The 26,359-nt window shown below is 35.8% G+C and overlaps 1 protein-coding gene across 4 annotated transcripts in view; it reads left to right on the top strand.

The window, feature by feature from the left end:
* The first annotated feature begins 2,823 nt into the window (after nucleotides 1-2,823).
* Nucleotides 2,824-26,359, top strand: part of CDC27 (cell division cycle 27) — a 39,933-nt gene continuing 16,397 nt past the window's right edge. For 2 of the 4 annotated variants that reach the window (XM_026717584.2, XM_026717582.2), the window contains exons 1-8: nucleotides 2,824-3,122; nucleotides 9,808-9,883; nucleotides 10,982-11,129; nucleotides 11,997-12,122; nucleotides 14,340-14,437; nucleotides 22,480-22,634; nucleotides 22,739-22,950; nucleotides 24,628-24,742. In XM_026717584.2, coding sequence (XP_026573369.1) covers nucleotides 3,096-3,122; nucleotides 9,808-9,883; nucleotides 10,982-11,129; nucleotides 11,997-12,122; nucleotides 14,340-14,437; nucleotides 22,480-22,634; nucleotides 22,739-22,950; nucleotides 24,628-24,742 — 957 coding nt within the window. In that variant the 5' untranslated portion in view covers nucleotides 2,824-3,095. Of the gene's footprint in view, nucleotides 3,123-9,807; nucleotides 9,884-10,981; nucleotides 11,130-11,993; nucleotides 12,123-14,339; nucleotides 14,438-22,479; nucleotides 22,635-22,738; nucleotides 22,951-24,627; nucleotides 24,743-26,359 lie in introns of all 4 variants that reach the window. The other 2 variants (XM_026717581.2, XM_026717583.2) reach the window with 2 other exon arrangements.

Here is a 26,359-nt window from a genome sequence, read left to right as displayed (position 1 = left end):
GAGGAAACTGTCCTTTCCTGCTGTTATTAATATACATTTCTTAACATCCCAAAATTCTTTATCCATTGTCCATGTAAATGGGAGAATTGGAAGATTTCAGCAACATCTAAAGGAAGAAAAATATCCCACATTTAATTTACAGCCCTTCACAGTATAGAATTAATGTTCATGTTTAAAACTGCTTAGTTACAAACAGTTAAAAATGTGTGTGTGTGTGTGTGTGTGTGTGTGTTCATGTATTCTTACTGTCAACAAAGCAACTGTACTGTAGTGGTTAAGATAGATAGGAACATTAAAAAGACTTCTAAATGTGCTTCATTGACTACATAAAGCTTTCGACCGTGTTGACCATGACCAGCTCTGGAACTGCCTCAAAGAACTGGGAATATAACCACATCACATCCATCTCATTCAGTCATTGTACTGGTCAGGGAGCCATTGTAAGAACAGAATATGGAAATACAAAATGGTTCAGAATTTAAAAAGGCAAGGTTGCAAACTGTCTCCGTACTATTAAACATGTACACAGAAATAACCGATTAATACACATTTGGAGGAATCTACCACTGGGGTTAAAATTGGTGGAAGAAATATCAACAACTTCAGATATGGAGATGATACAACTTTGTTTGTGGAAAACTAGGAGGGTCTGGAATGACTAGTTCTGAGAGTCAAAGACAAAAGTGAAAAATTTGGACTGCATATTAACATCAAGAAGACGATAATTACAACTTCAGAGAACACACAGATCAAAGTACAGATCAGGTGCAGATCGACAATGAGACCATTTAAGTAGTAAATATATTAATCTTTTTAAACTTTAAAATTGATCAATGTAATAATGCAGCCCTGAGATCAGAAGTGTACAGCACTTGGAAGAACTGTCTGGCATGAATAATATTTGGAAGAGTAAAAACATCAATCTCACAAGCAAATGCAGATTAGTTAATGCAATAATTTTTCCAGTTGCTACTTATTGTTGCAAAATGTGGGCCCTGACTAAGCAGATAGGAGAAGGGTAGATGCCTTTGAACTGTGATGCTACAGAAGACTATAACACATTCCATGGGCTCAAAAGTAACAAAGAAGTCCTAGATGAATCTCACCAAAAATATCACTTGAAGCCAAGATCACCAAATAGAGGCTATCATACTTTGGTCATGTCATGAGACCTGACTCATTTGAAAAGTCAATCATGCTGCATCAGCAGAAAAAAGAGAAGGGGCTGGCCTAGTATCCACTGGCTGGATGACAGAATGACCATGCCAGATCTGAAGGAGGCAGTGTGAGGGGCACGGAGGGTGCTGATCTATAAAGTGGCCAAGGGCTGAACATGACAGACTGGCTGATGACAACAATGATGGGATGTAGACTAGAGCACAATTTGCAGGTTTTCTTGAGCTTACAGCTCCTGCCTTTGCACAAGTTCATTTTGTGAACCAATTGTGCCCATTCCTTGTGGTGATTTATGCCTTACTGGGTTCCTGCTTGGATTACTGTAGGTCTAGTAGCATGGACAGGGTGCTCTGAGACCCCTCCATTAAACAATGCCAATTTGTTGTACCCTGGATATGTGCTTTCTCTGAGGCTGCTCTGTGAAATAGTATTCTCCCACCCCCCGAATTGGATGGGCCTGCCTATTAATCTTTCCTAAGGCTCTGAAGTCCTGACTGTTATTCCAGGCCAGTGTTCTCAATTTTGGCAATTTAAAAATGCCTGGGACTTCAACTCCTATAATTTCCTAGTGACTGAAGTCCGCACTTCTTCAAGTTACCAGGGTTAAGAAACAATGCTCCGGGCTTTTGGGCCAGGCATTTAGGTGAAATGCTTGGTGTTAGTGATGTGATTTTCTGTTGGCTAGTGATGTGTCTTGCGTTATTATTTAATCAGGCAGTTGTGAGATTAAACTGTTGTGATAGTTTTAATCTTATGAGATAGGTGGCACTATAAATCCTTTAAATAAACGAACATATTGAATCTGGATCACATCTCTCTCTTGATGACCTAAGTAAAACTGGCCCAATTTAATCTGAGTCTCCCCATTTAGTTCTGGATGCCATATTTTCGTCTTCCTGCACTCACTCAAGTTTAATGAATAAAAAACAGGGTATCCTGTAACAGGGTATCTTTTATTGGATTCTTTCCCCTCAAGAAAGTTCCTGAAGTTGTACAGAGTACTCTTCTACATCCCCACCCCAAGGAGAGAAGCAACTGAAATTAAGAAAAAACTTCATAATAGTGAACAATGAGGACAATTTATGGGTGGAATAGCTTGCCTTCAGAAATTGTGGGTGCTTCAACACTGGAAGTTTTTGAGAGACTGGATAGTCATTTGTCTGAAATGGTATAGGTCAACTAGACGACCTTCTATTCTGATTGATCGAATAGTTTTCTCAATCGGGACGCAAAAACTTCTCGAAACCCTCCTCCCTCTTCGACAGCTTGGGTATTTCCGGCTATCGTCCCTCTGTTTCCGAAATAAGAGGCAAAACTCCTCGCTGAATTTTTGTTATTTCAATCTCCCCCAGCATGTTATTTTCATGAGTTATATATAGTACGTACACTATACGTAACATGGAGACGCAATTTACTTTTAATCAATATGGTTTTCCGGATCACTTCGGCTCTTTCCGTCATGATAAAGCCAAGACGGGACGATGCTTTGGTGATTTCAATGAAGTGAACAGTCCAAGTCCGATCCGCTTTCGCTTTCTTTCGGCATTTTCCGTCAAGAACGAAGAAGCCTGGCCTTCGAGTTCGTTCGCGTCCTTTCCGTCTCCGCTCAGGAAGGAGCAGCGGAAGAGGTCTTGCCTTCGGATCTTTTCGTCAGTTTCCGTCGACTGCTCGGCAATACTCGGGTTCTGACGGACTGGGCCTTCCTTTCCTTTTCCTTACCTCCTTCACGGCCCGGTTAACGGTCGCTGCCAGTTTAAATGAGACGGGACCCAGGTTCTTGTCGCGCCACACCCTGAGGCGGTATCTGAGTCTGTCAGGAAGAGCAGGAGGAGGGAGGAGAGACAAAATAGAGAAGGGGGCGCCCTCCCCCCCCACCTCTCTCATCCGGGTCCTGTCCCTGAGTGGGGAGCCGGGGCAGGATGACGGTGCTGCAGGAACCCGTGCAGGTACGGACACCGGTGGCGAAAGGCCTGTACTGGGGAGGGGAGAAAGAGAAAGGGAGACTCAGAAGAAAGAAGGGTTCCTGCTCCTCTTCTTTTTCTCCTGATTAAGACATGGCTCCTTTACAAACTCCATTTGCTCCTTACAGGGAATGGGGGATGGAGGATGGCGGTGCAAGAGAATCTTCTGCAATCTCACTTTCTTAGTTTACAGCATGTTATTTTGCTTTTGTGAATGCCGCGTTCGCACTTGGACTCTCCCTACACCAGTAAATCAGTTCAGTTCTCTTCTCTGGAAGGATCGATGTGTCTTTTTTAAAAAATTGCCTTTTGCATTTCATGTTTTTAATTCTCCCTCTCCCCCTCTTTTTCCTGGACTAACTTAAACACATTCTCTCAACTCTCAAAGACCTCTTGGGCCCCCAAGGATTACACTTTGCTTTTCGTCCTGTTTTAGACACCTGTAGTGTAAACATCTTCCGTCCATGAACCCTCTCTCAGCTTCTTAAGTTCCTGTCCCATCTCTCCCATTGAAAGCTTTCCTTTTATTATTCCCTTAAACACACACATATATAAACACCAAACCAAGTAGTCATTTAAATTAATAACTGGCTCTTTCAACATAATGATCTTCTTCTTCTTTAAATCCAGTCCATTGTATTAAATAAATCTATGCCTGTTTAGCAGCATTGGATAATCTTTAATCATCACAATTCCTGTCAGCATCTCCTTTTCCATGAAGGACTTACATTTGCATTGCCTGTTTCTATATAATATTATGTCTTGTATTGTCCATGCTGCCACTTCCAAGACATTATATGCTATCCGATTCTTCTATAATTGCTAAAATGGCCCTCTACCTCTATAGTCCTTCTGATTCTCCATTATATTTGTGATTCCAGCTGAGGAAGCCCTTATTTTCAGTTTCTGCCTTGTAGAAAGATTGGCTAAGGTTGGATCATTATTCAGATCTAGAAACCAGTATTAGTTCTTTAAATGCTATCCCTGCATTGAACTGAAGAGTTTTGCAAAATTTACAAGTGTAATAAAATATTTTTAAGAGCCTACTAGATCAGACAATTGCAATATCCTAGCATTTGTTATTGTTGCTTTCTATTTCTTTGGTATTACAATGCAGTTTCCTGTGTTCTTCACTCAGTTCTTTTCAAACCATATTTTTTATTTTCAGCCTAAATATCCTCAACTTATGTATTTTACAATATCATGGATTTGTACTCTGCAAATTACTATTTATTTTCTCCACTTGCATACTGATTGTTCAACTATTTTCATTTGTTTAGGGTTCATTGTCGTCTTTTTTCTCAAAGGCAAGCTTAAATCTTCTTAAAAATTGCAAATAAAAAGAAAATCTGTTGATGTTGTAATGCCGGGCCAGCAAGTCAAATCATAAAGTTGTGTTGAGGGGTTCTCTTTTTCCCCATTGAGAATTGTAGGCACCATCTAAAAGTTTCATTATTCAGTCATTTGGTGCCCACCTCATATTTAATCCTAGTTGACAACTGGAATAAATAACGACTTAAGCAGTGAACGCAGTCATTTCCATGTGTCCATTTTCAGATCATAGAATCAGATGGCTCTCTGATCTCTAGGAAATTAAGGACAATGAAACAAGAGAAGACAGCTATAATGACAATGAAGAAAAACCTGAGATGCATCTGATTGAACCTAAGCAACATGTGCTAGAAATAATTGTAATATTTATTCTATGGTACAAATAATTGTGAAGAAATTTTACTTTTCCATTCCTGTTTCCAGTATGTATCTATAATAATGTATTACAGGAAAAACAGCTAGCAGATTGTGGCATCCTTTAAAACTAACTAATTTATTTTTGCATGACAGATACATTAAGATTTTTTTAATGTCATTTTTCTTTCAGAATTGTTAAATATTCTCAGAATTTACTTCTAACTTTGAGACTCTTAAACTTTTGTTGTTTGTAGCTGTATAACTTCTAGTTAATTTATAAGATACTTGGAGATAAATTGCTTGCATTAATACGGATTTGTAATTCACCTTAGAAAAACCAATTAGTACACTTGGCAATTCTTCCATTTTATGGATTGTTTTCATTGCTGAATGAAAATGTGAACATCATTCTTGGAAGTATAAGGCTGGACAGTTGTGAATTTGAACTTTGTCCTTCTTGATTAATTAAAATAACCATTGAGAATTGCCCAGTTGATCGAGGTGATTATTGTTTATATTATGTAGTTAGAAAATAATGGTGGCTCTCTGCTGAAGGAACTAGATTTCATCACATAAAACAATAACAGGGCAGTTACTCATGTTGTCCTTGAAAAAGATGATTATAGCATATAACTTCCTAGACTGATATTTCTAACTCATATTAGCTAATATCCAATACAATTTTTGGGGAATTCTCTCTAGGAAATCTTATTTTCTACTATGGTAGCAAAATTAAGAAGTAGATGTTTTTTCAAAATATTTTCAGTGTCCATGTCTTCCTTATTGAAATTTTATAGCAAATACATGACTATTAATTTAATGTATGGCATATCATACATGGACTAGCAATATATATGAACATTTCATCTATTGATGACTGTATTATTTGACAGTCACACATAAATTACTGGTTAAGTGACCTACAATCATGGATATTGAAAAAGTAGTAAAACTCTCTTGATCAGAACAAAGTTGAAAATACATTTGCAACTTGTCCCAAGACCAGGAATATTCAGTAAGATCAATTTGACAGCCAAATAATATACAGGTAGTCGACTTACAACCATTTGATTAAATTTAATTAATTATGACAGCACTGAAATAAGTGACTTATGACTAGTTCTCATACTTATGACCATTGCATCACCCTATAGTCAAATGATCATACTTTGGGTGCTTCGCAACTGGCATGTATTTACAGTGGCTGCAGTTTCCTGGAGTCTCAGGATTGCCATTTGCAGTTTCTGGCAAGGAAAATCAATTGGAGAAGCCAGGTACACTTAACAATCGCATGAGTCACTTAACAAGTCGTTTTTCTCTTAACAACCATGGCAAAAAAGTTGTAAAATGGTCTATGATTACTTAATAATTGCCTTACTTAGCAATGGAAATTATGGGTTCAGTTTTGGTCGTAAGTCAAGGACTACCTGTTCTATTTTTTTGGTTGTTTTACAATTACAAGCATTTTTCTTATTGTGATTTCAGGTAGTGATTACTATACTTAAAATGTATGGCTTTTGTTAATATTGTTCTTACTGGTATAATGTATTTGTTTGTTTTTATCCTACTTTTATTATTTTTATAAATAAGGTGGCAAATATATCCAATACACCTTCTTCCTCCTATTTTCCCCACAATAATAACCTGTGTGGCACGTTGGCTATAATGTATATTATCTCTCTTGAACAACGGGTGTCATATCCTAAAACTATATTTCCCTTAGATACTTAGAAGGGTTGGTAGTATGTATATTTCTGTATCAAACATATGTGATTTTCCAATACTCGTGCATTTAAATTATATTTGCAGACCCAGTCCAGAAAGATTTGATGGACTATCTGCAGTAGAATAGGACTAAATTTTCTTCTCTATGAATAAATCAGATTCCCTCCAATAGTTTTAGAGTCTTTTATCTGTTTTTTTTTAAGTCAATAATTATTTCAGTGATAATGTCTGTAGGCTGAAATTTCAGGATACTATTTCAAACTCTTTAGATTCTAGGCTTGTGGAGCAATAGACAAAATATTAGTAAAATTATTTTTGAATAGGAACCAAAAAATATCCAGGAAGAAAGCAATAGCAAATTATTTCCATATTCCTGTTACAAAAACTGTGTAGGTGTGTCCTTGTAGCTACCAGGAGTTGGACACAATTGGTCTTTACTTATTGATGTTTGTAGCTTTGTTTGTAGCTTTTAGTGCTTTGTTTCATGAACGTAATTTCTCTGGATATAAATAATTTCACTTTTTTACCTGGGTTTGTTTTACCCATTTCTCTTAATAGCTCCAGTTATACCTTCTCTTTCCTTCTTTTCTGCGATAGATCACATTTGGCAAAAGTCTTGACATGGTTAGGATTAAGGTTATTTAAGCCAAAGTAACTGGAATCTATCAGTAGGAACAATTATAAATAAAATTCTTTATAATTGAGTTCAATTCCAGTCAAACTAAATGAACTATTGCTATTTTATTTATCCGGTTACACTAGAAGAATGAAATTGAAATAAAGAAGTTTCAGGCCCCCATTTTAATGTGAGCAATATTATTATTAAAATATTGCAAAATTACTATTAATGAATATTGTATTTTATTAATTTATACAAACTTTCCCCAATTCTTTCCTCATTTTGTGGAAGTAGACTACAAATAATTTGACTCTATCTCTTTGTCCTCAAATCTTAATTAAAATGTCTCTATGTTTTGACTGAATGTCCACTGATATTGCAGACATAGTTATAGTCATCGATCACTGAATTAACAGTTCTTGTGCAATATTGTTTAACATTTTTCTAACCTATTTACTTCCAGCCAAATCAGCCTGAACATGGGTATTTAAAGCCTATCCCATTTTGTCCATATTAAAGTCAGAAGAAATAAACATGCTGACATGAATTAAAGACTATTAATGCAGTTCAAAAAGTATTGTTCGTTCTTTGTTCACATCTGTTACAGGTCATATCGAAAGTTTTCTTCTTGATTTTCTCCTCTCAGATAAGAAACCGTTTATTATATCCAGTGTCAATAGATTTGGTTGATATAAATTACAATTTGCAAACAAAAAATTAACGAGATTGTTTATGAGTAAATTTAAGGGTTTCTCCTTAAAAAGAGGGAATCCCTCTTATCTTTTAATATTTATCTGGCATTCTTTTTGTGGCCTTCAAAACCACCTCCCTTTCGTACCCCAGCTTAGTCTAAAGGACTAAAAAACCTTAGTTTTAGCATTAATATTAAGAACGTTTATAGAGAGGATTTTGTTTATTTATTGCACTGTATTAATATTAGTATTGTATTAAAAATAATGACAACTGCAGACGTACATTAGATATTTAAAATTAATAAGGAAGAAATTACAGTAATTTGAGAATTTATCTTTCTTGGATCAAAAATTGTTCACGATGGCAGTTCTATATCTGCTATCAAATACAGGATAACTGACGGCCACACTGCAATGGTTAATAAGATTTGGAAAAGCAGAAATATTAATGTAAATACAAAAAGCAGGCTAGTTAGAACAACAGTCTTCCTTCCATGTATGGATTTGAGAGTTGGACACTAAAAACGACGGATCAAATAAGAATTATTTGATTCTTATTGATTCTTATTGTGGTGCTGGGATAAAATATTGTGTATACCACTGTCAGCCAGAACAACCAATAGAGAGGTGCTCAATCATATAAAACCAGGATTATCACTGGAAGCCAAAATCACAAGACCACGTCTGATTTACTTTGGGTATGTCATGTTTGCAAATTCATTGGAGAAATCAGTGATGCTAGGAAAGATTAGTTGATCAAGAAGAAGGGGCAAGCAAAGAACTGGCTTGGCACCATAAAAACTGATACAAAGATGAACATCCACCACCTGAAAGAAGCTGTGCTTGACAGGATAGCATGGACACCACTTGCCTATAAAGTCGCCAAGAGTTAGACATGACTGAATAATTAAAACTACTATTGTATTAACATTGCTAGCTTTTAGTCATCTTTTATAAATTTCAATGTTACTAAAAAGTATGTGTATATTTTCTGACTATATATTTATAATTAGTACTAAATATCTGAAAACCAGACAACACTTTTTAGGGAAGATAAGCAAACTACTAATAAAGCTTTTTTTTCTAGTTTTATATTAACAGACATCTATTTATCCTAACTTTATTAGATACATTTACATTTTTTTCTTAATCATACATGCTCTTTTCACTGACTAATTACCAATTTATAACCTGCATTTCTATATTATGTTCAATGAATATACATTTAAAATAAAATATAAATAATTGAAATTAAAGATCAATAATAAATCTTTATAAATATACTTCAAAAGCCAAGGTGAAGAGGAAAAAAACTTTTCCTAAAAGTGGAAAAACATACCTTCTCAAGAGTACATTCCATAGTTTAAAAGCAATACAGGAAAGCACTCCCACTTGAGCAAAAAATACACTTCAGAAAATATATTAGGATTTATTTGTTATAATTTTATTTGTGGAGTCAGAGAAAATATGATGCAGTGTCCTAGAGAATTAGTTATTCTGCCACTTGGCAAAAAAAATTGGGACAAAATAATAATAGCTTTTGTTCAAATTTCCTATATATGACCAGATTTGTAAGGCTGCAATCAAAACAAGCCTATGGTTTTAGCTATGTTTAGTCTTACCGACATGATAACAGTATGTTTCATATTAAATTTATTGGTTGAAATGTTTTTCTGTATTTCAGAAAATAGTTTAATTTTACTTTCTCTTTGTCAACTGCTTCTCATCCATATTTCCTCAAATGGCTTAAAGTAACAAAATTAGAATAGGTTAATTAGTTAATTATTAATTGCTATGCTTTTTAAAAAAATACAGAATTTAAACTGAAGTTAAACATAATTTCAGATAAATATGTGGAGTATGTAAATACATTTGGAAATACATTTATTCATCTTTTGCACACATCCAGTAACAATATTTTTTCCTTCTCTACCCTTTTTCATAGGCTGCTATATGGCAAGCACTTAACCACTATGCTTATAGGGATGCAGTGTTTTTGGCAGAGAGACTGTATGCAGAAGGTATGAAGGATATAAATATTGTTGCTCTGATATAAATATTTGCACTATTTACAGAATTGTTAAAATACTTTGAAGCTTTTTTCCAGCATTATCCGTGAAATCTAAATGGTAATGTGGTTTGATCAATAGCAAAGATGGCATCTGTATAGAGCAGAGTAGTATATAGGACTATTCCTTTAAGCTTGAAAAAAGTTTTAATAGCATTCTGAGTATATAAGTGAAACATTTTTTTTAAATAGTCAAAATAGGCTTCTTTGACAGATCAGATCTCAGCTGGAAGGAGGTCGTACTTTAATTTAAACGTATGAAAACTGGCAAATATTTTAAAGCTGTAGAAAGTACTGTTATATGCTGAATGGCACTTTATTGTGTTACATTTCATAGTTACGTAATCAAAATTAGAGCATGTACACAAATAAAGGATGATGCTTGATACCCAAAGAGAAAAATGCTGACCTAGAAAATATTTTCCTTCTTTACTTATGACATTGGTCAATATTAATGTACATTTTTAAAAGACTTTCCTTGCTTCAATCTATGCACAGCACAAGTACATCCTAGCAGTGTTTTTTACTGTTATTCCTGACCCCATGATATTATTTGTGGATGATACAAACTTGTCATTTTTAGCTGTGCTGGTATTAATGGTTTTCTTCTTACTGCTCTTATTGCTCAAAGATATCCTCCAGGTATTAAAATGTGTTAGACTTCGTCACCTATTAGCTGGGTGAGAAGTCAGTTAACTGCTGTGATTTGAAACAAAGGCTATGGGATAGGGCTGGGCAAAGAGAAAAGACAACCTCTGCTGGCATAGTTTTCTGCAACTCAAAGATGGGTGGCTAGCATTTCAAGAACAATGGAGAAAGATCTAACATCAAACAGAATAGAGTAAGTTCATGATTGTTCATACTACAACTTCCTATAATATTCTCATAAATTGCTAAGTTACAGAGAACTCTTGAATCTTGCCAATAAAATTAAGTAGACCATCAGAATAGTTTGGCATGAAAGTTGCCACAAAATACTATGAACCTTAATTGTTTGCATCCAGAAATTCAGGGGCATGGAACTAATACTTTTTCTTTTTTATTTCTTCAGTACATTCAGAAGATGCACTCTTTTTATTGGCAACCTGTTATTATCGCTCAGGAAAAGCTTACAAGGCTTACAGGCTCCTTAAAGGACACAGTTGTACCACCCCACAGTGCAAATATTTGCTTGCCAAGTGCTGCATTGATCTTGGCAAGTAAGTTGTCCCTAGTTTGTTAGCGTTGTGTAATATGGATTTCTCTTTATAAAATACATGTCACCATTTTATGGCTTTTCAGCTGTTGGTTACTCAGATTATGGAATGCATTCACTTTGAGATGTAAAGGCAAAGTATAAAAGTCTTGTAAAAGAAAAAGTGAAGAATAGAAATATTATCTTAAAACTAATATGATACAGTTTTAAAGTATACATCTCACATTTCTACAATGCTGCTATAGGTGAGCTGTAAGTATTAAATAGCTTATGGGGTGGTTTAGAATTTAAGAAAAAAAGGTGAGATTACTCATACAGCACCTGTTGACAACTCCATGGAAAAGTGGAGTAGCTCTATTCTGTAGAATTGTGAAGGGTAGCAGCACAGTGCTAAGAAAAAGTAAAACTAGTCTAAGCAGTTGCCAACAAATGTCTGAGCATTCCACTTGCTCCAAAGAATTGATAGCCCTAGTATTAAGCATAGAAGTGTAATGATTATGTTTTGATATCTAATTATTAGCAAATTTCTGTTACCACGGAGCTGTTTTACTGCTTTCTTGAAATGAATGTGGCATTAATAGAGATGTAGCTTACTGATACAGTTTAGCAAGGAATGCATAGAGAAGTTGCTCTCTGCAAGCTCAATACAGGATAGACGAAGTATTTATTTAAATGTAAAACAATGAACTCATAACAACTGCATGAAAGAGGATTTGTTCCTTTCCTATCAATGAGGAACTGCAGCTGAGGATTCCATGTGGTCAATAAGAAAACTGAGAAGTAAACTTCTATCCATCTCATTTGCGTTGCTCTTATTTCATTTTGCTCTTCTGTTTATTTTCCTTAATTTCTATTTATTATCTTTAAGCAGACTCGCAGAAGGAGAACAGATTCTGTCTGGTGGAGTTTTTAACAAACAGAAAAGTCATGAGGACATTGTAACTGAATTTGGAGATTCTGCATGTTTCACACTATCCCTTCTGGGCCATGTGTACTGGTATGGTTTCTCTGCTTTTTTGGGATAAATTGCTGTTCCGCTATCCTCACCCAATATGGTGAACTTACGTCTGTAGATTTATTATTATGGCTTGTTGCACAGTCAGCCAACAAAATTAGAGCGGATTTGGCATTTTTATCTATCTACCAAGTTCTTCCCAATGAGCTGAGGTAGGCAGATGTTGTTCTTTGAAAGCTGCTCCACTTAAAGCTTCCATTTGCAATTGGTGTTTTGTCAATGTTGATGTGCCAGATATTTTGAGATTACACCCTAGTTGCCTATTACTATTGGAACAATTTTTGCTTTATTATGTTTCATTGCACAGTTAGATGTTCAGACTGGATTTGGCCTTTTCATCCACCTATCAAGTCCTTCAAACCACCTGGAATAGGCAGATGTTTATATTTAATGATGTTAGTGATATTGTCACAGAATGTAAGATGTTCCAAATAAAGTGGCCTTTTGCAGTTAATAGATAGTGAATTTGTCAATGCCAACGGAGTTTATTGTTATATTTTGTCCCACTTTTATGCTGTAAATTATAGACATAAAGTTTGGCTAGCAAAGACATACAGTTTGATGAGCAAAGAGAAGTATCTTTACTTATAAGTAATTACCTCTACTTCTATTGTAAAATTTCAGATATAGATACTTCCTTCTGAGAAGATCCATTTATGCAAGAAACATTCAACATATTTTTCAGTGATCTGGATATATATAAGTAATCCGAAATGTTTTTTTTAGAAGTTTATTATTGAGGGCTTGGTCTGAACTTGGTTGTTTTCTTGTAGACATTTCATTACCCAAACTAGCACTGATGATACTACACTGCCTAGTTCAGTAATGAAATGTCTGTGAGAAAACAATTGGGCTCAGCAAGGACCCCTCATTTCAACCCTAAAATACAAATATTCTTCTTTATTGAAGCATGTTTAGATTTTTCCAAATTCTGTGGACATGCACTCTTCATGTAGGAACTTTCCAATTCTTTCAAAAACAAGAACTATTGACCAACCAACATGTACATTTAGTGACTATTTGAAGTTACAATGGGATTGGAAGAAATGATTTATGACCATTTTTCACACTTACGACCATTGCAGCTTCCCCATGGTCATGTAGTTTACATCTGAATGCTTGTCAGCTGGTTCATATTTATGATGATTGCATTGTCCCAGGATCATGTGATCACCTTTTGTATCTTGACAAGCAAAGTCAATTGGGAAGCCAGATTCACAACAATGATATTACTAATTTAACAAGTGCAACAATTCAGTTAACAAATGGGGCAAGAAAAGTCATAAAATGGGGCAGTGATTCACTTAACAAATTTCTCAACAACATACATTTTGGGTTCAATTGCGGTCATAAGTTGAGGATTACTTGTATATACATTTTCTCTATCATCTTTTTTGACTCTGATAAGACAGGAATCCATGCATTTTGGTTGGTATTCATAATCTGTGGTTGACTTCCAATGCTCTTATCTCCTTAACTGCTGTTCCTAAATTGGGAGAAACAAATTCGTTTTGTACTTGAATTTAAAAGCTGTATGAAAATCTTTAAAAACCTCAATATTTAGCATGAATTAAAAGATCAGCTCTCACTCATCTCATAAGTAGCATGGATCTCATTGTAAAGCGTTTGTATCCTTTGAATTTCAGTACAAATATCTTCTTTGTAATCCCCACATTTCCTAATAAACAAAACCTCTCAAAAATATTTGGGCCCTATAATAAAATGTCTTACAATAGTGGCCCTCAACCTTTTGGGCATCAGGGACTGGTTTCTTGGAGAGAGGTTTTTCCACAGACTGGAAGGGGCATGGTTTCATGTGCTGCTTGCATCCCATGGACAGGCTTTCCTTGTTTGCGGGGCCCAATTTCTGGCATGCTGTGGACAAGTGCAGTCCACGGAATGGGGATGGGGGACCCCATCTTATAAAATTATCAATGTAATTTTACTAAGATTCTGTTATAGCCACTTCCTCATTTTTTTAGGAATATATAGTTTGCATAAAGTTTATGTAACATATTCAAGTTAATAAGTAAGAAATGTACAGATTTTTATTTATCTATTTAACCTCTCCAATATCTAGCTAACCAAGTGCAAGGGAAAATCCTAATATTAATAATATAGTCTATGGAAAATGATTGGTTCTTATTTTTCTGCTGAACTCTTTTCCCTCTGTGTTACATCTTCTCTTTTTATTAACAGTAAGACAGATCGGCTTGCCAAAGGATCTGAATGTTACCAAAAGAGCCTTAGTTTAAATCCCTTCCTCTGGTCCCCTTTTGAATCACTATGTGAAATAGGTAGGTACTGTTCAATTCTTCAATTTTTTTATAATCTCTGTATTAATTATTCTGATTAGGAATGGAAGACAGAGAATGTCATGTCTTTTGTTATGAAGTGGAAAAAATGCAAATGTTTATAAATATTTTTCTTTGAAATTTGCCTTACTTGAAATTAAAATGGAACAGAAATGTGAGTTATTGTTTTGGATGGTTTCCTTTTTTATGAAAGCTCATTCAGTTGTTTTTATTAATGTGATTCATGTTGGCCTGTATAAGTCTTGAGTTTAGATGCTGTCCCTTTCAAAATTTATTTTCAGGACTGAAATTGATCATAGAAGTTAACTGTCTTGTTGACTTAGGATCTCATTGCACCCTGTTTCCGACAGATAATATGTAAATAATATTCTAAAAAAGGGATGAAAATATTTTGCAGATAATTTGTATGCTGCACTAAGGAGGGGAGAGTGCATGTTTGTGGGCACCAGGAAAATAAAGTAAAACTGTTTTTTAAATAAAAATGGGGGGAAAGAGCAAAGGCCAAAATAGTAATAAAAAGTCTTTGATTGTTATGACAATTTATAGCAGCAAGCTATAGCTCAAAATTTTGGAGACAAGCAAGCCTTCTGAGTTTCATATGGGCATATTGCTTTCCTTGGTTAGTGTTAATATTTTACCATTCTACATTAGAATTTTTGATCCAAAATTAATGTTCTATTCTAAAATCAGAACTGTGTTCTTAACAAATATAATCCCACTGATCATTTTCCAGGACCAAAGTTTTATAATTAAATGTGGAGAAGTACGTTTGATGTTTCAGACTTCAAATTCAAAAGTTAAGGTGCCTTAAATAGAAAATACTTGCCAAGTTGGAAATACAAATTTAGAATCTAGAATTAAGTCAATGCAACACATTGACTTAATAACCAAAATAACCAAAACTGAGCATTGACTTAATTCTAGATTCTAAATTTGTATTTCCAACTTGGCAAGTATTTTCTATTTAAGGCACCTTAACTTTTGAATTTGAAGTCTGAAACATCAAACGTACTTCTCCACATTTAATTATAAAACTTTGGTCCTGGAAAATGATCAGTGGGATTATATTTGTTAAGAACATATATAGGCACAGCAATAGGCTGCCCCAAATTTAAAACTGAAACAACTGTGGGGGCCTGACTCACAGACGGACGCAATCAGAAGCCTGATGATGGCAGATGAAATTCTGCTGAAACGTTGCTACAACTTTAAAAGCACAACTACAATGACGTGGGAAAATACCCAAACAAAGCTGAATGCCATACATGTAAGTACCCGTGAAAACTTAAGAAAACACACACACACACACACACACACACACACACACATACATACATACACATACATATATACATATATACACACACACACATGCATGTTTTAAACTTGCTATTGTTCCATCATTTGCTTGCTACATGTAGGTCTCTAGTTTTCCTATTACTTTGGAATTAACTACAGTAGTTCTCAACTTATAACAATTCATTTGGAGACTGTTCCAAGTTATAACAGCTGTGAAAAAAGTAACTTGACATGGTTTTTCGACCATTACGACCTTTGCAGCATTCCCATGATCATGTGATTAAAATTCAGATGCTTGGCAATGGTTCATATTTGTGACCGCTGCTGTATCCCAAGATTATGTAGTCATCTTTTGCAATCTTCTGATAAGCAAAGTCAATGGGAAAGACAGATTCACTTAACAACCAGGTTACTAACTTATCAACTGCAGTGATTCACTTAACTTTGTTAAGAAAGGTCATAAAATGGGGCAAAACTCACTTAACAAATGTCTCACTTAACCGAAATTTTGGCATCAACTGTGGTTGTAAGTTGAGGACTACCTGTAGTGGTAGAGTCAGTGATTCGACTAGCAATGTTGCCGGAGCTTGCCTATATTTTGTCTCATATATGTACTGCACATTTATATGCGCTCAGTATTTTTTATTTTTGCTTTTGCAATCAAATTGTATTTCACTATACATAATTGGGATTCAGAATTGAATTTGAAGCAACTATATCATGATTATTGATAAATTCCATTGCTAATATCATAAGTTATGGAAAGAAAGGGAAATAGTAAAGGATCCTGTCTACTTAGTTTCATGACCTTGTGATCAATGTGGAAGCAGTGGTGGGATTCAAATAATTTAACTGGTTCTCTGCCCTAATGACCAGCTGGGTGGTCATGTGACTGGGTAGGCATGACAGGGGACTCGTATGGTGCTAAGGCAGGACTTCCCTGAGACCCTCCCTCATTCTCATTATACAGGTAATCCTCCAGTTACAAATGTAATAGAGCCTGCCAATTACATTTGTAACCTGGGGATTCATTTGATTGAATCACATCACTCCCTGCTTTCCCCAATGCATTTGTTAATTGAATGCGCAAGTCTTTAAATGCACATGAGGTATCTCAGGCTGGGGAACAGCCTGTGGGGCTTAATGCTGGAGCAGACTATCCAAGGTCTTCTCCAATCCACTGAGATACCTCATGCTCCCCTGGGGTCCCCATGATTGCTTCCCCCACCTCATCCTGCCCCACTGGATCTCCACAGACTTGACCTGCTTTGCTAGCATCTCAGATTCCACTTACTCTTCCCCACCCCATTTCCCTTGGATTACTTTTTTTTTTGCTATAAAGGTATAATTTTTACTGATGTCTATTCTGTTAATATAACTAAATAAGCCATTACACACTTGAAACACTGTGAAATGCAATCTGATCAGAAACAAGAAATTTGACAAGCCTAATGTACAATGCTTGATAGTAGCATTATAAAAAGACTTTTCTATGAAATATTTAAACACTCACAATTTTTAAATCTGGCAATCTTATGTCAAAAATGGCTAAAATAATATGAATACCTTTGAAACGTTGAATTCTGTGACATGAACTACAAGAACACAAAACTACATTAGTTGTTCAGTGAAGTCTCATTCTAACATTAGCAAAAGGTTTCTCATAGACTCTCAAGCAAATATGAAAATTTGTTGGATTTGTGATTATTTCCTATATTGGAAGCTGTATTTCTGTGAATAGAAGCAGCTATCTGTTAACATAGGTACCTTCTAAACTTTTAGCAAGTACCGATATACATTTTGGAAACAGTAATAGCTGTATTTTAATGTCATTGTTTTATTACTGCTTTTTACTCTGACAATAAGACCACTTTAGAGACCATCGTTATGTAGCTGTAGGGATTTTGCTCCCTTAGAAATTCTATTGCCTTTTTTTCTGCTTCCATTATGTTGTTCTAAATAGACAAATTATTAAGAAAAATCAGTTAAGGAGTAGAGCTTTAGAGGATGGTGAGAGAGGAACTACTCTGAAGAAACAGATTAATTCTCAATTAATATTCACTTTGCTTTTATCAAAACAAAAATGTACAATTTGCTGCAAAAATCAAAGGATGGACATAAATGATTTAGTTGCAAACTAAATTTTAATATATAAAAACATTTTTAATATATAAAAATATTTTAAACATAACCTTATTAGATTACATTCATGCTATTTTAATTACCTTTACTTCCCATTGAAAATAATGGAAATATTAATCATACCATTTACTTTATTACTTACTTTTTGAAGATCTTCAGAGATCCAGAAGAGGTTGACCCACTGGCAGAGAAGCCAAAATGTTTTTTTTTCAAATAATGGTGAAGCTGTAACAATGTGAAATCTAAGGAAAACATTTTCACCAGCTTCTGAGTAAAAGACTTCGGCTGGGGCCATGTGGCCAGCAGCCTAGGCCTTGACTGGGCAACAGCAGCCTCCTGCTTCAGGGATTGAGGCAGCAGAAGCAGCCAATGAAAGGGGAGGTTGCTTCCTTGTCTCATTGGGCTGAATGGCAAGGCCTTTTGATTGGCTGCCATACCCCTATCCCTGAAGCTGCTCATTTGAACTAGCCAGTCTGCAGCAAGCAGACTGGACTCAAACTAAGCCTGACCAGACTGGGCAAAAACCCAGGGACCCTCTATTTCGGCCTTTAACAGGATGGGGGAGCCCTGGGAAGGCTTGAAGGGGGCCTGGGACGGCTGGATTGGGCTCAGGGACTCTCCATTTCAACCTTTAACAGGCCAGGGCAGCCCTAGGGAGGCCCTGTAACAGGTCATTCATGCAGGTAAAGAGAAGGAAAGCTCACCAGACAGGCAGGTAACTGGACTATATCAGAGGCAGCGGAGAATTGCGAAAGCAGGCTCGGCAGGGAGCTGGGACATGTGGGAGGCCAGGGCGAAGGCAGGCAAGCGGGCTGGGCCACAGGGGAACATGGTCGAAGCAAACGAGCTAACAAGCGAGGAGCCAGAGAACAGCAGGTGCCATGCCATGGCGAAAGCAGGCAAGGCAAGATAAGGAGTGTCGGGGGCGGGCAGCCAATGGTATGATTAGCCGGTTCTCCGAACTGCACAAAAATGTAACTACCGATTTGCCTGAACCGGTCCGAACCAGTTGAATCCCACCTCTATGTGGAAAAATGTTTGGCATCCCCAAACTATAGGTAGGATTGTGATATTACACATCAGGAGCTGTCATACTGTACCCATCCCCAGATTGTCCACTAGTAGCAATCATTGTAGCTAGATATCCTTACTTGGAGCTAATATATTTTTCAGTACAGGATTCTAGTTAAAGGTTTACAATAAAATTCATCATTTAAAAATTTCTATTTGAGAACATAAAAATAAGTACACTGCTCAAAAAAACAAAGGGAACACAAAAATAAGACATCCTAGATCTGAATGAATGAAATATTCTTATTGAATACTTCATTCATTACATAGTTGAATGTGCTGACAACAAAATCACACAAAAATTATCAATGGAAATCAAATTTAGCAACCCATGGAGATCTGGATTTGGAGTTACACTCAAAATTAAAGTGGAAAAAAACACTACAGGCTGATCCAACTTTGATGTAATGTCCTTAAAACAAGTCAAAATGAGGCTCAGTAGTGTGTGTGGCCTCCACGTGCCTGTCTGACCTCCCTACAACGCCTGGGCATGCTCCCGATGAGGTGGCAGATGGTCTCCTGAGGGATCTCCTCCCACACCTAGACTAAAGCATCCCCCAACTCCTGGACAATCTGTGATGCAACGTGGCATTGGTGGATAGAGCGAGACATGATGTCCAGATGTGCTCAGTTGGATTCATGTCTGGGGAATGGGCAGGCCAGTCAATAGCATCAATGCCTTCGTTTTGCAGGAACTGTTGACACACTCCAGCCACATGAGGTCTAGCATTGTTGTGCATTAGGAGGGACCCAGGGCCAACCGCACCAACATATGGTCTCACAAGGGATCTGAGGATCTCATCTCGGTACCTAATGGCAGTCAGGCTACCTCTGGTGAGCACATGGAGGGCTGTGCAGCACCCTAAAGTAATGCCACCCCACACCATTACTGACCCACTGCCAAAACGGTCATGCTGGAGGATGTTGCAGGCAGCAGAACGTTCTCCACGGCGTCTCTAGACCTGTCACGTCTGTCACATGTGCTCAGTGTGAACCTGCTTTCATCTGTGAAGAGCACAGGGTGCCAGTGGCGAATTTGCCAGTCTTTGTGTTCCCTGGCAAATGCCAAACGTCCTGCACGGTGTTGGGCTGTAAGCACAACCCCCACCTGTGACGTTGGGCCCTCATACCACCCTCATGGAGTCTGCTTCTGACCGTTTGAGCAGCCACATGCACACTTGTGGCCTGCTGGAGGTCATTTTGCAGGACTCTGGCAGTGCTTCTCCTGTCCCTCCTTGCACAAAGGCAGAAGTAGCGGTCCTGATGCTGGGTTGTTGCCCTCCTACGGCCTTCTCCACATCTCCTGGTGTACTGGCCTGTCCCCTGGAGTGCCTCCATGCTCTGGACATTTTGCTGACAGACACAGCAAACCTTGCCACAGCTCGCATTGATGTGGCATCCTGGATGAGCTGCACTACCTGAGCCACTTGTGTGGGTTGTAGACTCCGTCTCATGCTACCACTAGAGTGAAAGCACCACCAGCATTCAAAAGTGACCAAACCATCAGCCGGAAAGCATAGGAACCGAGAAGTGGTCTGTGGTCACCACCTGCAGAACCACTCCTTTATTGGGGATGTCTTGCTAACTGCCTATGCTTTCCACCTGTTGTCTATTCCATTTGCACAACAGCATGTGAAATTGATTGTCAACGAGTGTTGCTATCTAAGTGGACAGTTTGATTTCACAGAAGTGTGATTGACTTGGAGTTACATTGTGTTGTTTAAGTGTTCCCTTTATTTTTTTTGAGCAGTATTAGAATAGAACTTTTTAAAAATAATCGCCTACTATTTAGTAAATGGAATGACTTTCACAAATTTCCAAAACTTTTTGAATAGAAAAATTTGGTGTAATGGTTAGGCACAAAGCTAGAAACAAGGGAAGTGTGAATTCTAGTCATAAGAGCCAACCGTCTTCCCCAATTCACCTCACAGTGTTGTTGTTGTGGGGAAAATAGGAAGAGAAAGGCATGCTAAATATGTTTGCTGCCCTGAGCTATTTATAAAAATGATAATGGCAGGAAAAGCTTTGGTTCTTCTGCAGGGTATTTGGAGTATGTGATCTAATGCAGGGCCACGAGAAAATTTTGTGGGTCGCAGAGAAATCTCACTTCCAGAGCACCTCCCCAAAGCAATTAATCCAAGCTGCACAGAAACACAAGGCTGCGCCACCCACATGGCCAACAGGAATGCTCCAACTTGCCTGCTAAAATTGCTATTTTTCTTTTTTCCGACCATCATCTGTTCTGCTGTGCCGGGAGATTTAGATTAGTTAGGAAGCAGGAAATGGTTGGATTTCTTTCTTTCTAGCTAGTCTTTAGATCTTCGGCTCTGCTTCCCTTAGGACTGAAGGTTTGCTTGCAAGCAAATTCAGTGCAGACTCACGGCAAGCAAATTTGAGAGACTGAGCTAGCCGATGCCAGATAGATAGATTACTAAATGGATTCTGTGAGCAACTCAATCTGCCTGCTTGCCTCATTTTGGGTAAAAATTGCTTTTTTAAAAAAAATATTCAATATTTACATACATGAGTTAATTTTTGTGAGTTTGCTTGCTAGTAAATTTTAGGAGTTTGCTTGCAAGCAATTTTTTTGTGACAGACTGAGCTAGCCAATGGCAGATAGATAGATCTCTGAATGAATCTGTGATTCTGTGAGCAACTCATTCTGCCTGCCTGCTTTGCCTGATTTTGGGGAAAAGTTGCTCTTTTTTAATAAAAAAATCAATATTTATATAAATATTTATATTTACATACAAGCCATGGCCAGCCAGTCATATGACCACCAAGCCACACCCACAAATTAGGCCATGCCCATAGAACCAGTTAGTGGTCCCTGGGATCTATAATTACGAGTTTGGTAGTCCCTGAGGTCGAAAAGGTTGGTGATCCCTGATCTAATGAGTACTGCTGGTTTTAACTCTGCTTTATCTTAATTCTAATTCCATTTCACTTTTTTCTGTTAGCTTAATTTTACCATATTTTAATTTTCCTTCTTTATATTATATAGTTGGTAGTATATGTTTTAAACTATTTTTGACTGTATTAATTTTTGAATACATTAATTATATTGTAGTTACCTATTATTTGAATGGGCAGAATATAAATCTAGCCATTCCCTTTTTTGAGTATTAGGCCATTATTTTAAAAGGTTTTCTAGTAACACATCTATTTATCAGTGATACAACTACCATGGATCAGACTTGTGTCAGCTTTGGCTGAATTGGATATGTATGGGAAAAGGTAAACAATCTGTGCCTTCAAGAAGTTCATTGCAGTCTTCATCTGGTAGAATGCACACAAATGGGCAGGTAATATGAACTATAGTCCAAAATGTCTGATTGGTACTATATTACGTTCTCTTATTTTAACTATTGATTTGTTACAATGTTTAATAGCAATAAATTTCACATATGCATACCATGCTATGGGATTAAGTAGGACTGGTATAAAACATTCCTTTTTTTCCTTTTTTGTATCTTCCCGTGCCTCCCAATCCCTTTCATTTTCATTTAAAGGTGAGAAGCCAGACCCTGACCAAACTTTCAAGTTAACTTCTATACAGAACTTCAGCAGCTGCTTGCCTAACACATGCACAACGGTGGTGTCTAATCACAGCATAATCCACAGACAGCCAGAAACTGTTCTTATGGAAACACCACAGGACACACTTGTATGTATACCAGTCATACATAATCACCACCATCTTTTTAGTTCATACTGCTCATGCTCTTTTAAAAATGTGTATTGTCTTTAAGAAATGGTTTTCTGTTTCAGGAATTAAACAGACTCAACCTGGAGTCCTCCAACTCTAAATATTCCTCCAACACAGATTCCTCCATTTCTTATATTGACTCGGCTGTAATTTCACCAGATGCTGTATCTCTTGGATCAGGAACTGCCTTCTTAACAAAACAGGCTCAGAATAAACCAAAAACTGGCAGAAGTCTTCTAGGTGGACCAGCTTCCCTGAGCCCTTTAACACCAAGGTAAAGAATTTGAAAGTTGTTCCTCCAATTTCTCTTAGGAAGCATTGCTAGAAAAATAACAGTAGAGACCTGGCCGGGTGGGGGAATACATATGCTATTAAATATAAACTGGCTTATGCTTTTATAGTAGAGAACTTACTTTATGAGATGCATAAGTGCATGTACAAGTGTGTTGGGAAGGCATTCTAATATTTTAGAATGTAGGAGATTCAGTAAAATTCTATATGTGTAAAATTAAAATGTGCACAAAAACACTATCCATTTGCAACAGCAGTAAATTGATTAAATAATTTTACAGTATATTTGATATGTACATCTCTTACTCAGAATGGATAATGAATGTAAAGATTCAGCTGAGACCTGAATGAATAGGATTAAAGTTTTTAATAAAATAACTTCCTCTTGGAATTTTCCTATGAGTCTTGGGAGCTAAAGCAGAAAAATATTTAGAGAATTGTAAAATATATTTTAGCTGCTTTCTAAATACTGTCATTTAAAGTCAGGTTTTTATTATTATTGTTCTCCTTCTGCATATGAGAACAGATCATTGTCTGAAAATAATCTGTGTATAATGATTTGTTAATATGGGCTCTAGTACATAAAAATAAATGTCACAATATTTGTATGACTCAGTTCAAATTCACCCCTCTCCAAGTATTCATTTCAATTTGCCTAAATCTATTAACTAAACCTAATTTTTTGGATATATTTTAAAAATTATAGCATATTCTAAGCCTTCAAATTTGTTTTCAGAACCAGAGCTGAATTGAACACATAGCCCATTCCTGATTCCCCCAAGCTTTCTTCATTTCAGCAACCTATTTTAGGTGGGAAAATATTTTTGTTGTTGCTGTGATTAAATGTGGAAATCAGAAACTCTTGCTGACAAGCTTCATAATCACCCAAAGACTACTTGCAGATTTCGATTTTGCTTTTCCCCAGAGCTAAATTACTTCATATGATTATTTTGGAGAAAAATGACAATAAATTAGCTATTTATTTGAATTCTATTCTTAAGCTGAAGAGCTGGAATAATTTTCATTTTTTTAATATTTCATTTTTTAAAAATGAATATGTTACATCTTTTTCATTTTGTTCTATTCAGTCTTCTGTCCAATCTGTTCAATTTTTTGGAGCCTGCCTGGACAAGTCCCTATGGATTTCTTGGCAAGATTTTTCAGAAGTGGTTTGTCATTGCCTTCTTCCCAGGTGAAAGAAAGTGACTCGCCTAAGTTCCCCCAGATAGCTTTTTTCTAAGGCAGGACTAGAACCCATAATCATCTGGCTCCTAGCCTGATGCCTTGACCACTATACTACACCAGATTGGCTCTTATCATTTTAATTAGAACGGTTGTTTTCTTACAAAGTATTCTATAGCCTTAAAAGATTAATCAAAAATGAAAAATAGCTTTTTGATAACAAACAAAAAATGAAGCTAATTCCAATATTTGAACATAGTGTTAACATAACATAGTATATTATCTTAATGTTATATTTTTAATGAATATATAACTGGAATTTTGTAAATCCTTATTCTTAAAGATACTTCACAGTATATATATATATATATATGCCTTAGGCTGCAAATTTTTGTTATTTTCAAAAATGCTCTCTTTTCCTGCCTCCTTTTTTCTTTAGGAACATATGTATATTGAAATCTCTTGTATGTTTCCTCAGCTTTGGAATATTGCCATTGGAAACTCCTAGCCCTGGAGATGGATCTTATTTACAAAACTGCACAAACTCTTCTTCCGTAATTGATGTGCCACCTCAAGGAGCCCCTTCCAAGAAGGTATCTTGTGCTGTTGGATGTGCATCTAAGGTTGCTCAAGGAAATGTAAAATTGTGGTTAATTGTTCCTTACAAAAAAAAAATGTCAATATGATATTTAGTTTCTGTGAATTTCCCCTCTATTATTTTCCTATTAAACATTATATTAGGGGAAAATATGCATATACCTTATATAAATAATCTGGAAATATTTTTAATATACATTTTTCCAAGATGTAGAAACAGGATTTTTATTTTTAAATTATATTAAGGTGCTTATCTTTAAAAATCATAGAATCCTTTGCAAACTTTCATGTTTACACTGCTTTTTTTTACATGCTAGCTCATAAAAGGAATTCAGAGCAAGTATTCAAAATCTGGTAGAGAAAACTATTTAATATATGGCAGAATTAATATAAAACCAAAGTTATTTTGTCTCATCCTTAATTTCTCCCGCTCCATAAAATGGATGCTTCTAGTTTATATATAGACCGCTGAAGTTAATAACAAATTGAAACCATCTTCATTATGGTTTCACAATTGCAAAGATGGCCTTTATAAATTCAAGCTCATTGGCAAGTAACATTTTTCTAATAAAGTAGATTAATTATTAGATTATTCTGCTTTAGAAACTTGTAATCCATCATACAGTTATTCCTTCAGGATTTTTACTGAATTTATTTATTTATTGGAATTTGTCAAACAAAAACGAAAACAAGAATAAGAGAATAAAAATACAATGACAGGGACAATATTTGACAGTATATAGCCCTGTTCTGTATAAATAGATAGATATAGATATATGTTTTATTTGTAATTTTCCTTTAACAACTATACATATTTTATGAACAGTGTATTGACCGGGTCAATATACCTTTTACACAATGCTAACAATAATAATACAATTAAATATACATAATCCTAGTCTTTGAACTTCTAACCTTAACATGCACATTGTAATTATAATATATCAGTATGTATAATGCTATTATTATATACTACTATATAATACCACTATTCTATATCAGTATGTATAATACTATTTTCCCAATTTATATGCATCTTTCCCCCCACCTGGTTTGTTGGGGTTCTTCTACATTCACATCTTTGTCTTTAAGCAATACAATTCTCCCTTTATGATTCTTTATCATTTTATCCTTAAATACATTAAACATCAATAACATTTCTTCATATGTATTTGTTGTCCCTTGCTGAGTCACTAATATTTTAATGTTTTAAAAATTACTCAATATTCCACCATAATTTCATATCTTAATTTTCTAGAAACACCAATAAGTCCCATTATTAATAAAGTTTAATCAGGAGATATAATTGGGATTATAGCTCCATCCCTTAAATTTATAATCCTTGAAAGCTACGTTTCAATATATTTTTTACACATTGTTAATAATAATAATAACAATAACAACAAAATAATAATACAATTAAGTATACTTAATCATATTCTTCCACCAGCTAATCTTAATATGCTTATGATTATAAAAAATTCTATTATATATCAATATGTGTACTACTATTTTCTCAGTTTGTACTTTCTACTTTTTTAATTTTTAATACAGTGATCGTATTGCAAGATATTTTATCTCTATCAATTATCTATTATCCTTTTTAAAATTTC

This window comes from Pseudonaja textilis, chromosome Z, assembly GCF_049901715.1.
Source record: "Pseudonaja textilis isolate UNSWEBS1 chromosome Z, rPseTex1.2, whole genome shotgun sequence".
NCBI lineage: Eukaryota > Metazoa > Chordata > Lepidosauria > Squamata > Elapidae > Pseudonaja > Pseudonaja textilis.
The sequence above is the reverse complement of the archived record's forward strand: the minus strand, read 5'-3'. Positions and strand labels throughout refer to the sequence as shown.